Raw genomic sequence first — 15,350 nt, forward strand, 5'->3', positions numbered from 1 at the left:
CCTCTGCCTCTCTCCGTTGTTTACGGTTTCAGCTTCGAGAACTATTCCTCACTGTCACTGCTCTGTTTTCAGCTGCTCCTTTGCCTTTTAATCACACTGTCACTGTTCCTCAGGCTCTACAAGGCTTCAAAAGCCTAACGTTAGGTTGAAACTTTGTGAGTAACAACTTAATTATTAATCGTCGGGTGCTCATGTTGTGACAGATCACCTGAGAATACAAAGATTCTTAAAAAAAGTGAATTATTCAACAATCCTGGGGGGAAAAAAAATCCTTTGTCTTCCTCTGAGCTTTGAATATCTGTATATCTGTGATAGACCGATCAGTGTCAGCCCTCGTCCAGCTTATCAGGTTAAACTTCTCACACATCCACACTGTATCTGCTTCGCTAAGCTAAGCTTCACTCAAAAACACGTAGCTCGACCTGTGCTTAGCACCCTGTCCGACATTTATGGGAAACACGACTCCTGAGCAGTCGGAGCAATGTAGACGACGCGCTGAGGCCGAGTGAACAAGGAGACAAACATGCTGCAAGTTTCTTTTATTCCCTTCAGTTTTTAACCCCTGTTCCTTCCCATCGCTCGCCCGCCCGATTCCCACTGAGCATGTGCAAGGCATGCGTGTCAAAATAGCAGCGCTGAGGGATTGAACAGATTCACCTTTTCTCAAGTTCACATTGGTGGCGGCACTGGGTGAGTTGTGGGAGTTTATTTGGCACGCCGGAGCCCTGGGAGCTCTCGGGTTTCTGCCGGCGGCTGCATCGGGCGCGTACACCGACGCACCTGCCGCTGTCCGTTAGGACGCCTGGAGGCCGGCTGCCCGAGGGAAGCAGCCGGGGCGAGAAGGGGAAAGCCAGAGAGGGGCGAGGTCCGGGGGGGGGGGGGTTGTTTGGGGAGGCAGTGTTACACCCAGCTGTGTGTCAGTGGTTGTTTCCAGTAAACTCTGTGTTGGGGAAACGTTCTTTGTTTGTCGGGACAAAGCAGTGTCGGTTCTGCAGGATCCAGAGGGTGGAGTACTGGGGATGGGTGGGGTCAGGTCGGGTCAGGAGAGGTCAAGTTGCCGCTCTCCACTTGGACGGGGGGGTGAAGCAGCCACCCAACCCTCTCCTACCTCCTCCTCCTCCTCCTCCTCCTCCTCCTCCGGGCCAGGGCCCTATACATAGTACTGATGCTGCTCCTGAGCTGTCGAGCAGATGGTGTCACTGCTGTCGCGAGGATCACTTTGCCTCGGATTGACCAGATTCTCTGGCCGGGGATCAAGTCGGGGGTGCAGGGGGTCGACGGAGAGTGGTCTTGGCCGCGGGTGGGCACAACACTTTCATTAGTTTCTGAGACTTGATCACAGCGATTGGGTCTTTATGAGATAAATCCACTATGCGTCCACTCTGGACATCAAACTGTCCCGTGAACGATGTCTCCTGAGGCTTTATTTATTTACTGAGGACGATGTTGGCACCGTCGTCCGTTCGCCCCCCCCCCCCCCCCTGCCCCCCCACCCCCCCTTCGCCTCACAGCCCTCAGATGACTGGATGACGTCCGGTCCATGATGTGATTTGATCCTCGGTGCAACTCTGACAACTTCTGGTTCTAAAGTTGCATTAACAAAGTGACGGGGTGGAAAAGTAAATCACTGTGCAGACATTGATTTATATGATTATCTTGCTCATATTGATATAAACAGGGTGAACAAAGTCATAAAAACACCTGTAAGTGGAACCCAACGTAATTCAACAGCACCACATGGTTGTGTAGTTGACATATCACCACTTAAAGGAACAAATGCTGATCTTTATGACTTCCATCAGGAGAGTTTATTGCAGAACACGGTGTTTTATCGTTACCTAGCTTGTACTGTAGCAGTTTAAACTCACAAGTTAGATTTAATTGCTGCTTTAGAAGATTCCCACTGAGGTTTTTTTCACTTGAATCCCCTTGTTTTGCACTGATAATCACTTATTGACTCGCTCATTAGCCGTGAGGCGGGTGTGTACATCCACGGCCTGACGCAGCATGTCTGTGAAGTAACGGATGCGACGCCCTGTTGGTTTCAGAAAGCCACCAGAATTCCAAACAGCTGAAAATAAAGAGCGGGTATTTACTCGATTTTTAAAGAGGTGACAAGTCTCCGGTCGTCCTGTGGCCATATTGAGTTTCCCCCCCGTGCGTCTGTACGGCCTGAAACAACGAGCTGTGTTTCCTCCATCACACAACGACCAGGAAAAGCTGCAGCTGGGATTTGGAGCCAACTTTAATGCTTTCTGTAATCAGTAATCACCCCCCCAACCCCCCGAAGCCCAGAGTTGCATTGTGGGGTATTTAAAAACCCTGCTGGTATGAACTGATGTGCCAGCTCAGCTGCCCCAGTATCCTCTCTATGTGTTATTTTATCCATTAACAGGGATTTTTATTGCCTTGCTACACAAACTTACCAAAAATATCTAAGCCAAATATTCAAGAACCCTTTTATTGGAGCTGCTCTGATTACCATCTGCACCAATTAACTGCTTGATAAATCACTCAATGCTTCTTTAATCTCAGTGTGTTTATTCATCAATTGGATGTTTTTCTCGTTAGGCAGCGTTTTCTGAGGGAAGAGTTTAATTACATCTTGACTTCATCTGTTAGACGTAAAGATTCAGTTTACTTGGGGTAAAATACAATATAACCAGTGTTTCTCATTAATCTTCTAGACTGTGACTGGACGCCATGATCTAATTTGTCCTGTCCCAGTTTCATAATGAATGAGAAGCTGTGGACCCACTCGCCTGCTTGCACTACTATCCATAAAGTTTTTACCATCCACACAACAGTAAAAACTAGGGCTGGGCAACGATTAAAAGTTTTAATCGCGATTAATAGCATGATTTCCCTGATTAATCACGCTTAATCGCATTTGTATACGCAAAATCCAATAATGAATTAAAAAGTAGTGTATAACGCAATTTTATTTTCAATGTTCTGCCATATGAACGAAAGTGCCATAACATTTGTTGTGCAAACACTTTTAACATCAGCATTTAATACAGTAGCAGTTAAATAAAATATTCAGTGTAAATATTAACAATGTTATCAAAGCAAATACAAAATTAAAGCTCAATGCCACTGCCAGGGCATTAATGTTATCCTCTTCGTTATGAAAAATGTATACTCCTCCCTGCGTCTAACGTAGTCTGCCGAAGCCTCACTCCACTCGCTGTTTCAAATGTGTGTTTTGCATTCAGGTGATATTTTAGACTGGAATTACTCCGGTGATAAGAAAATTCACCTTGGCAGTGGCTACAAATTACTTTGGTTCTGTCGACTCCGCTGTCTGGAAGAACTTTAAAATGAAAATGGCCATGTAAAAGCTCCGTACCCTTATCCATGGTTGTTTTTCCGCCAATTATTTTATTTTTTCCTGTTCCGCAGCAGTCAGCAACAGACTTTCACAAAATAAAAGCCTGACTTTCACAATAAAACAATAAATAATCAAACCTGAGTTAATGCGAGATAAAATAATTAATCGAGTTAACTCATCACTTGAGTTAACTCGATTAAAACGAGTTAACTTGCCCAGCCCTAGTAAAAACAACACAGCCTGCCTTTCACTTTTGTGTACCTGTCACTAGTGTACCTGAAATGCTAATATAACCAGTGCCATATAACATCAACTACAAAATTCTCTTGCACTCAAATAACAGGAGTCAGTGATTTTAAGAAACACCATACATTTTCATTTGTTCCAGTTTTTAAACTTTGAATCGTGTGCTGTGTTGCTGTGGACCTCCCTCGTTGTAACAACCTTAGTGTGGATCTAATTTGTGATGCAATGGCAACACAAACTGGAGCATCTTCAAAAGCTTTGAAACAAAGACACCGACTTCCGTCCTCCCACAGTGTCTGTTTGAACTTTGACGTCTCCTGAAATAAAAGAAACATTCCCAGAGTTCTTTGTTGGGTGCAAGAGCTTCTAGTGAATGCTTTCTAATGCGGAAAAAAATATCAATGGGGAACATCGACAGACAAAATCTGGAAAATCAGATTAATCTGTTGTCGTCACACAGGGGCGCATGCTTCGCGATCACAGTAAATGTTTGGGGTTTTGAGTATTTGTTTGAAATGTGGTCAGGGTTTGTTATCCTGCCTCCCCGAGTCTGTGGGTGCTGTGCCGCCTGTTTCTAAATCTATTGAATTAATACTGCTGTGAAGGAGGTGGGAGCCAGCACCATGGCAACCATCAGCTCAGATTAGTGTGGGACGTGAGCTGGCAGGAGACATGCGCACAACACACACACACACTCACACTACACACAAACAAATCGATATCTGTGTGTGTGTGATGCCGAGTCGAGGATGACCCTCTCCATCCCGACAGATACAGATGTTCATTTGTTGGTTGCACTGATTGAATCCAGCTCTTCCTCGACTCCCACAGAGACACTAGAGCCTGTGGAACAGATTTAGAAATGATATCACTCAACTCACCGCTGCTGATCTATGTCGTTTTGGTTGTATTTTCTTTTTGCCTCTAGATTTAATTTGACAACAAGGGAATTCCTCGTGTGACCACTTTTCATTTTCAATTCATCTGTGAGAGCATCGTGGTCGCAATGTGTGTAATTAATATCTTGTCTATCTTCTTATCCTGGGTTGAGGGTTGAATTTATTTATCAATACATGACAAAACCTAGACTAGACACACTTACTAGAGCACAAACCTCTGTCAAGGCCCAACTGCCCCCTTTCAAAACCAAATTTAATGCTAAATCAAAATTCGGATAAGCACCAAATTGAACACATTCATAAATATCAGTTAATTCATTGAGTAGTTTTTATCATAATCCTGCAAACTTAAACCAAACGACTGATTTCAAACCAAAAACAAATGTAAATATTTAGGATCAACGTTACCCTGCATATCACACTGTTATTTCTTTCTGCTGTGATGGATCTTACTCCTCTCGGCACATTTACACTTCATGATGATAAATCAATATGAGTTATACCCCATCAGGCTTCACCCCATAAATTCCAGGATTAATCTTATATGCTGCTTTAAGTTTCAGCGTCAGCCTTAATGCACGTCTATGAAGCCACATGTTTGAGCCCAGATGGATTTTCTTGTTTGTTCTGCACACTGCTGATGACGCTCGGCATTAATCCTGGTGTCTCCTCTGGCAGGACGATGAGGTGGTGCTCCAGAGTGTGGCCACCATCCAGAAGGAGCATTGCAAGTTCTGCCTGGCCGCTGAGGGACTCGGAAACCGTCTGTGTTACCTGGAATCCACTTCGGAAGCTAAGGTGAGGACGCCACACATCTGTTGTTTACTGTACTCTGAAGAAATGACAAGTCAGTGGTAGTTTGACGTGAGACGGGCTGTGTGACCTTTAACCTTTAGGGGCAGAGCTCTGGAGACGGTTGCCTCTGACAACTGGTGCTGACCAATGTCTTTTAAACTGAAAATCACTTTGGTCTTGTTTTTTGTTTTTGTAACCTTACAGCCCTGATGGATGAGTTCACCACCCGTCACGTTTGAAATGTGTTTATTTGAAAGGATGATTTCAATTGGATGTTATTTAAAACTATTAATTTACTGTTGGTTTAATTATTCTATCAATATTTAGATCTGTTTGGTTCAATTTGTTTGTACGATTGTTAGTAGAAGTGACTGAACCTGAAGATTTAAACTATGTATCCATGAGCTTTATTCTTAAACTGTTTGTGTATATGACTCAAAATATATTTCCAATTTGGGTTTTAAAATCAAATAGTTATTTGTTTTTTTTTCTGTAATTAGTAGAACTACTCAGTTGATTAAAGAAAGCAGATTTTTACTTTTGATAAGACGGTGAAATCAAGAAATGAAACGTCCCTGAAAATTAACCAAGTGCAGCGTATTCAACATCTTGAAACCGACCCAGATATGAATATTCAGACATTTCATTTTAATAAAAGATAGATTGGTTGTCGAGGAATTGAATTTATCTGAAGGATGATGTTAATTCTACTGAAGTATGGAAACATAAAAAAGGTCTGAGCTGTATAAGGTTATAAGTGTGTGTTATGTTTGTGTCTCCTCTTGAAAATTAATTAATTCTCCCAGTAATTGGATCCTCCAACATTTAACATCCAACCTCATTTGCATCGTTAAATATGGTTCAGAAAATAACGCTGCATCCAAATAGAATCTGTGGTCCAGTTCTGCTCCTTATGGCAACGTCTCCTCCTGATAACAGAGTGTAAATCAAAGAGACACTTGTAATGTGTTTCCCTGAAACCATCTGTTTAGCCCCTTCTCCTTCCAGCCACTCGTACTGAGACGAGCTGTCCTGTCAAATAATGGGATGGATTCAAAAAAGTGCAGATTCTGTGGTGTCAATTACAGCTAATTGGATTTTTTTAAAAAGCAAAATCGCAAAAAATGAGTGTCTTGTTGGTGCAGAGGATAAAACACTCCCTCACTGCTGCAGTGATCCAGGCTCAGTTCCGGCTCTGGTGCTTCCAGCTTGGCCACAATCCCAAAAAAACACAACTGACAGTGTTGATGGGGTCAGTTGGGGAGATTGCACTCGTTTCTGCACCGGTGCATCTCTGTGTAGGGTTATGGAGCCCGGACGGACACAAAACAACAACAAGAACAATCCCCATGCATGAAGTGAGGCTGTGGCGCTCCTCAATGTGACTGAACGATGGGAATTCGCTGTTTTTCGGCGGTGGAGCAACTGAGTTACACGTCTCATTAATCTTCCTTTTGACAAGAGGGACTCTGTGGTCTCCAAGAAACAAGACGTTCAAATGATGCAGATCGTTTTGGCTCTAGAGAATATAGTTCTTAACCGGAACATAGTTGTTTTTAGGGCTGGGCAAGTTAACTCGTTTCAATCGAGTTAACTCAAGTGATGAGTTAACTCGATTAATTATTTTATCTCGCATTAACTCAGGTTTGATTATTTATTGTTTTATTGTGAAAGTCAGGCTTTTATTTTGTGAAAGTCTGTTGCTGACTGCTGCAGAACAGGAAAAAAGAAAATAATTGGCGGATAAACAATCGAGTTAACTCATCACTTGAGTTAACTCGATTAAAACGAGTTAACTTGCCCAGCCCTAGTTGTTTTATATCATTATGTGCATCATTAGTCACGATAGCTTCAGCGACATTACAGAGGTGATTCACTGACGAGAGGTCACTGAGTTATGCAGACAACAGACAACACAGCACATATGCATTCTGCTAACGTGCTCACCATTTCACTTTGGCTTCACACTCACTTTACATGTCAGAGGGACGATCACGTGATCACAACTCTCCTCTGCCAGGTTCACATGTTTTTTTACGAGCTGTGCATATCACGTATAGCCTGATTTAACTTGGCCGCCGCTGAGCGATGGGACTGTAAATAAGATTAGGGGACGGGCGGGCGCGTTATTGCTCACTCACCTGGAGGTGTTGTTCAGCTGGAAGGGGCAACAACCCGCAGAGCCCCCCCCCCCCCGACAGCCCGTCACCAGCACCACTTTCCTCTCACCTTGGTGCTTCAAGATTCAAGATTTTTATTGTCAAATGAACAGAGATAACTTGAAGTAGTCACTGTCAATGAAAGGCTTGGGTCACAGGCTTTCTTTAAGCAATGCTTAGTAATTTCAACCTCAAAAAATAAAATAAAAATAGAAATAGTATGAAATAGAATAAAAAAGAATAAAATAGAATAACAATGAAATAGAATATCAAAAATTTAAAATAGAAAATAAAATATATACATCTAAATATATATCTTTACAGATGAATGTTCAATTTGTGCAGTAGTGCTTGTGGGCCTCCTTGGGCGTGAGATGTGACTGAGTGTGGGGGGGAACAGCGGGGTTCTGGCACGAGGGGGGGGGGCTTGTCGCCTGCTTCCTGTTCTCAGGTGCTGACACCTCGGACCTTAATCAAGCTCGCCGTCGCTGCCGGAGGTCGAGAGAAATAACAGCAGAGTTTAACAGGGAGTCGTTAGATCCAATTAAGAGAGACTGTAAATTGAAGGTTTGCATTGTTGCATATATGATGTTAGGAGCACATATACTAATTAGATTAGATTGTGAAACATCTTTCTGCATAACTAATCTTAATATCATCGTTATCATAACTAGTTATATATAATTGTTTTGATTGTAAGAAATACATTCTGATCCTTCACTGGTAGATAACCTTGAGAAGATGGAGGCGTCACCTTGTTTCACATCATTTGATCTCCTTTTCAATAGCCTGCATATAATGTCACAATCCAGGTAGTTAGATATTACAGTTTGATCTATTGAAGCATCATTTTACCAAATGTTACAGCTCACATCATTCTATTGCCTCAAGATCCCAGTGAAAAAATGTGACTTTCTTAAAGGTCGATTTGACCACAAAGAGGATTTTCTTTATTCCCGAATGTTCAGCGTGCCTCCACAATGCGATAAGAAGTATGGTAATGGGAAAAATTGCCAGTAAATAATTCATAAGAGGTGTTAGCTCGGCAGCAGCAGGTCGCAAATTATCCCCGTAGAAGGTCGTATGTCATCGTAGGTGGAGCTGCATCGCGTCGAGTTGGAGGCAAAAGTAAATATTCAACTGTTAGTCTCTAGTTTTGTGGTGAGATCATTCGATTTTAGGGTCCCTAGCCTATTATCAATGTGTTTGTTGTATTATCATAAATATTGTGTGATACTGTTTTGTCTAAGCAAGATTTAGATTTGTGGTCGCTGGTAAAGACAGAGAGACACACCCACACAGACAGACACAGTAGAGGTGCTGAAGGTTCCCCTGCATGTGTTGAGTTACAGAGTAGCACCATCCTCATTATCACCCGGCGGCTCGGCCCTCTCCTCACATCTCTCACTCCGATGCAGAGTCAGGCGCTCGGCACCGTAACTCATTCCTCCTCTGTGCTGGGGAGAGATGGATAGTGATGCATGTCAAGTGTTGTGAAATGTGATGATGAATAGTATTGAATGTACACTAAATAATAATAGGATGATGTAAAGATATGAGCGTAGGGATCTGAACTGATATGAAGGTGTGAGAGACTTGTCTACACGTTGTTGTTGACATGTCAGCGGTGTAATATTAATCAACAGTGCCCTCTAGCACAACAGGAAGTAAATTAATTTTCCTCACCCTGACAAGCGGAGTCAATTAGTGAAGGTTCGCTCCTGCATTGTTTTTAAATTGAACGTTATTCACAAGCATTTTGTCATCTCGCCTTTTTTCTAGCAACACAAATGATGACAAATGAAAAATTACACTGTGCCTGGTTGTCACTGAATCATTTATTATAATTAAACGTATTGAATGTTTTTTTTAAGATTAACAAATGAGCACTTTGCTGCGATTGGAAGAGAAATCTGCAGAGAGCCAAACCAGCCTGTTTGCTGAGGAGTAAAACACGGGCAGATTAATTATTGGTTAGTGGAGCCACCGGCTGGTTAATCATTTCACTTGGTCTCTGGTCCCAGGATCAGGGCCTGAGGCAGTTAATTCCACAGCAAATTGCTGCTATGGAAATATTGATTCAATTTGAGAACGTAGATATAATGTTGATGCTTGTACGTTTCAATAAATCAAGTTTAGCAGGGCTGCATCTCCCTGTTGTTATTAGGTCTATTCATGTCTTCAAGATGCATTGAGATAAAAACATCCCTGCAAACATTTGCTATGGAAGAGTAACACTTGAAACATTATGTGTCATGTCACGGTCCATCAAAATTGATATGTACAGTTTTACAGAGTCAGTGAGAATCATGAGAAAATACTCTTTGGTATTTTTCCTCTGAGAAAACAGACAAACTGTTTATCAGGTAGCAGAAGAGGAAAGAAAGAATTTCAATTAGGGAACTGTCACATTGTTTCTGTATCAAGAAGAGGAGCTTGGTTTTGTTTAAAGCAGCTTGTTATTGCCTCTTCTAACTTCTCTCCCTCTCCGTTCCCTCCCTGCTCCCTTCATTTCATCCTTCTTTCTTCCCTCCTCTTCCTCCCCCTCTGTCCTGCAGCATGTTCCTCCAGACCTGTGTATTTGTAACTTTGTGCTGGAGCAGTCCCTGTCAGTGCGGGCCCTGCAGGAGATGCTGGCTAAGACTGGGCCGAACAGCGAAGGGGTGAGTACCTGCCTCCCTCCCACTGATACACCCCCCCCACCACCTCTCTGTCTTGTTCACACACACACATTCAAACACTTGCACACACAAACACACACACACACACACACACAGTGTAGCCCAAACATCTGAGATCCAGCGCACAAGTTCCATCTATTTCTATGATTTTTATATGTTCGATCTAAGATGAGTTAACTTTAAAATCACAAGACAGGAAGTACAACGTGGCTTCTCAGCTCAAGAACTGAAAACTGACCTGACTGGAAATATTCAGGGATTTTTTTTGAGAGCCAGAAAGAATCGAAGACGAGTCAAAATCTGCTGCTCACAGTAACTGGCCTGTACCTGCTGGCTCTGATCCAGCAGCTGCCTCTTGGTCATGTGAGATGCTCCTCCAGCGCGGAGAGGAGAACATTGGAAGAACACATGAAAGAGCCAAGGAACTGTAAAAACAGATGCATTTTCAAGTCAGAAAGTTTACATTTAAACACTAAAATAGCTGATGTTTTATTCGTTAGGCTTTTTTGGCACTTAAAGTAAGAAACAAGAGCTTTTACTTACAGATTTTGAAGTTGCCCAGTTTGAGGTCGTATCAGACAAGACAAATTTAAACTGTGTAATCTCGAAACATACAAAAAAATATATTATCACACATTCCATGAATTAAATGGGAGTAGGAAGAAGAAAAATCTTTTAATATTTTTCAGTACCTCCACCTATCATTAAAATAACTGTAAAGGTGACCTTATCATAAATTAATTAATTAATACCCATCATAAGTACATCCTTTAACACATTTTCTTAAATTGAACATTTGAGCAACATTTTAAATGAATATCCAGAGAATTCCACAGTTTCGCTCCATTCACAGAAATTCACATCTGGTTTAATGTGGTGTGAGCATATGAATATATAAATGCTATTTCTGTGATGGGTGATAATGTTGTTGCATTAATTGCAGCAGCATTCAGGGCAAGCAGACACCTTGCAATGCCCAGGACACCAGGAACTGTTATTGAATTCTAAGTAGAAGCTGTTTCTTTTTCATTCTCTGCAACAAGTGCCTTGAGATCAGAGGCCTCTGATAATGAAAATTATCTTCAAGTAGCTCTTTTCATCTGCAGCCTCCCTGCTCTTCGTCCTGCATTCTCTTGATTAGTGCTTAACAGTTTGAGCCCCTTCCTTCCAGCTCCTCTCCAGCTTCACGTGGCTGGTTTGTTAGAGCAGGTGAGTAATCTTTGATCTGGTAGATTCTCCGTAGAGCCACGCTGACGAGGAACCAAGGCCTCCGGTAGACGACACGTACGACTGCTCTGTAAAGCGTGATCGGATGCTCAGAATCGCTCGTGCTCCCGTTCTCTCACAGAGTAAATTCACGTGTCATTTGGTCTCATCACCCGACACCATATAGATCCTAAGACAGAGGTGAATAGACATGTTAAACACTTTCCTCCTCATATGTTCTGGGATAAACAAAGAGAAAACAGTGCTCGATTCTTAGATAAACCCTGGGATTCAATTTGAAAAAGTACAAACTGGCACATAGAACAAATCGCTTCTTAGTAGTGTTGTTTTTTACTCACCGCTGTTCCTCTTGGATACACATGGTCTGTGTTCACTTTGAGAGTTATTAAAGAATTCTTCAGAGAGACCACTGGTATTCCTTGGAACAGAGTTGACAAAGCTGTAGTCGCTTGAATCCCTGTGCAGTACAGATGCAGCTACAGGAGAAACTCCAGCTCACTGCGTTACAATGATGAACTGAGTCAAAAAAAGGAACAACCATGAATTCTGGATTACCCCAAAAGCGTGAGCTGTGCCGAGTTGCTCCGACTACCGCTTGTACATCGCCCTCTGGCACAGACGGTTCTTTAAGTGTCTTATTTTGTAAACCGCTTGGGTCCCCTCCACTGGAGGGAATCAGGCCCTGCATTGTTATTAGCCCTGGGAGCAGATTTGTCTTGTGCCCGACGGTGCAACATTGTTGGCCGGCCTCGTTTGGCAGGACAACACAATGTTGGCCTGAATACAAACTCGCTGGTAGCAAGGTTCATAAATTACCCTCCTCTTCCCTGCTGCAGCATAAAGGGCCCGTTTCTCTCTATTGTCGCCGTGTCAGACGTGTTTAATTGCCTGACATACATCCCAATAACACGTTCTCTTTGTTTGTTATTTGTGTGTTGCTAGAGTGCCGACCATGACAAGTGGGTAGGTCCATCAGTTCACTCATCCATCATGTTGTCAGTGTGCATGACGGACGTGCTACTGACCGCCCAACGGAGGGTTTTAACATGCGGGCACTTTTCACTTGAAGCGACGCCTATTTCTTGATTGTCATAAAAGCTGCATTCAGAGACTTTAGTGTTTATGACAGGCACTGCATTGGAGAGAGATATTACTCTAATAATATAATAAATTTCCCCCCTCACAGCATATTGTGCCCATTGAGGTTAACAGACATTTATTTCTGTCAGACTCCCTCAGATTAGTAAATTAAGTTTTCCAACCTCACAATAGCTCAACATCTCCTCTTCCCCTTCAGCTTCTCTGGAGACACAATCTCTCTCTCTACTCACTTTAACTTATGACAAACTTGAAATAGACATCCACTGGTGCTGTCCCCTTGTGCACAGTAAGTCAAATGTTTTGCCTGTCCTCTTTGAAGACTACTTTGTGTGCAAGTGTCCGAGCACTTTCAAGTGAGGGTGTCTGCTTTTCTTATTCACGATTCTTTTTTTTTTTTGCTCTCAATACGATAAAATACAAGCCCTAGAAAACAGCTTAAAATGTTTGTGCTTTAAAAAAAATAAAAAGCATAGAATCACACATTCAGGTGACAAATTAAAAGATAAATATATGAATAAATGAAGAGAAACTTGATGGATGCAGTTGCCTCCACACAGGTTAATAAATAAATGTATATAACTGGGATTATTGAATAGAACAGAGTCACCTATGAGTGTGATGTTGGATATTCTCTGTTAGAAGAAGAAGATCCACTCGTTTCTCCTTTAATTTGTCACCCGTCTGCAGATATTCTCATAAAGCATCACTTATACCAAAGGTAGTAATGAGCTCTGACTGTGTATCTCATCTACTGACTCTAAATCAAAGGGATCTGGAAAACTCACACGTTGGCAGAAAACTCACTTTGTGGTTTGGATGTGTTGCTCTGTTTTCTCTGGGTTTGGTCTCTAACATCCGTGAATCTTCAGGTCAGTTACACGAGGAAATATCCTGAAATCAGTTTGTTTGGATTTCAAAGTGTCCACACGTGCACTACAGCGTTGAGCGGAGCTGTTGGAGGATGCTATCACACACACACTCCCATCTGTCGCGTCAATGTTTATTTTTGTGGTCGGTATTTAAGCCTCTGCAATTATCACACATCATGAATGAGGACAATGTGCTCTGTAGCATTATCCAGATGATTTGAGAGCCAGGGCATCGAGCTTGTGTACGTGAGAGTCAATACATCAGATGGTACTTAGCAGCGAATGTCTCCGGTACGAAATCTTTTCCTAACGGCCATGTGGAACTGATTAGCGCTCTACGTTCCACGCTCTGGCCGTTCCGTATAAGATGAAGTGAACATTTAGGTGAGTTACCTGGTCGTGGTTTGATGTAATGTAGCTGGCAGCGACACAGCCGACACCGCGGATTCCTGTGCAGCAGAGCAGGCACAAAAAGGAAAGGATTGGTTTAGATAAGTGATTAAAACACGAGCCACCAAAACTTTTACTGGCCAATATCAATGATGCTTGAGTTATTAACGGAAAAATAAAGTAAATAAAATAAATCAGGTGGAGGCCACAGGGGAGGAGAAGAATGAATTCGGACAGGTTGTGATAAATGGAACTACCTTTTGTTTAACCCCTTAAAAAACTCCTAAAACCATAAATCTGAGTTATAACTGAAATAGGTTTGATCTAAACAAACAGAACCACTTAAATATCCCAATAAATAATAAATAATACATCTGTGTGTACAGGAATATAATAATTGAAGCACACACACAGAAGTAACTCGAGTTACTTTTCTTAGTAACTAATTTCTAAATGTAACTAATGTTCATGGCCACTTTCGAGACTGCAGATTGTTTATATTGGGATTAGTTAAAAACAGAAACAGTATTAGTTTGCTAAGTGAGCATAAACTAGCCACTCTTTGGAGCTTCCGACCATTATTGAATAATCCCAATTATGGGGACAAAATATCCTGCCCCCTGGTGGTCTACTTTTAAAAGTACTTACAATAAACAACTCGTGGATACAAGGAACTGTATTAGATATTCTCATTTTAATTTGAATGCAACATAGTCTATTTCATTGACTTTACTCTGTTGAACGTTCTCTAATGTCCGACATCACACTGTGAGCTGGAATGCTGACACGGCGTTTAAAGCCAAATGTCTCCCATGGCACACGATTCATTTCGGTGTCTAACTCTGACTAATCAGGACATGTCCACTAACGAGCCTGTTGGATTTAAAACGAATTATCCAGAAACACAACTTACACTTTCCTTCCTTAACACATTTGCACAAAGACCCACTTGCACCAGGGTTGTCTGTCTCTCTTATTAACACAACCTCCGAGCTCAGTCTGAACAGGAGCAACAAACCAAAGGTCACAGTTCCTGACAGTGATGTGTCAGCAGGAGCGCAGGCCTGAAATACAGGCTGGCTCTCTCTCTGAACCCCACCCCCCCTCTCACTCCCAGCTGTTGCAGGATACTCTTCCCATTTTTCTTTTGATTGAACGCTCAGTTTCCCTTTCATGCAGACGCCATCTGGGAGAGAGAATTAGCTCGGGGTCAAATTAAAGGGACAAGTGGGAATTCCGCTCCGGTTAGTTTGAACGTGACCCGACAAGCAAACATACAAATTAACACGACAACTGTGCGACAAATAGGATGTCGTCCATTTATTGCTTTATGGACAAACACTGCACGCTGGTTTAGCAGCGTCCTTGTCTCTTGTCTCGGGCTTTGTTGCAGCTGTTTCTGTCAAAAGGTTAAATTCAGTTTGAAATCAGGTAAACTGGAAACTCCAAATTAACTTTATCGCCCATTGAGACAATAATAAAGATATAGCATTTTGAGAATGTGAAAAATGTGTCAGGTTTCCGACTATTACGCTGTATTTTTATTTTATCCTTTTACCATGAATCCAAATTGAAATGAATCAAAAACAAGCAGGAAATCCGAGGTTACGGTTTCCTTTCTTTTTTCTTCTGCTGCTGCTAGAGGTTGA

At 42.1% G+C, this 15,350-nt stretch overlaps 1 protein-coding gene across 1 annotated transcript in view; it reads left to right on the forward strand.

Moving 5' to 3' along the window:
* Positions 1 to 15,350, forward strand: part of LOC133024835 (ryanodine receptor 3-like) — a 93,419-nt gene that overhangs the window by 10,821 nt on the left and 67,248 nt on the right. Inside the window, exons 2-4 of the mRNA XM_061091999.1 lie at positions 5,158 to 5,277; positions 9,992 to 10,096; positions 12,284 to 12,304. Of these exons, the coding sequence (XP_060947982.1) occupies positions 5,158 to 5,277; positions 9,992 to 10,096; positions 12,284 to 12,304 (246 nt within the window). The remainder of the gene's footprint in view (positions 1 to 5,157; positions 5,278 to 9,991; positions 10,097 to 12,283; positions 12,305 to 15,350) is intronic.

This window comes from Limanda limanda, chromosome 18 (genome assembly GCF_963576545.1).
Source record: "Limanda limanda chromosome 18, fLimLim1.1, whole genome shotgun sequence".
Classification (NCBI taxonomy): domain Eukaryota; kingdom Metazoa; phylum Chordata; class Actinopteri; order Pleuronectiformes; family Pleuronectidae; genus Limanda; species Limanda limanda.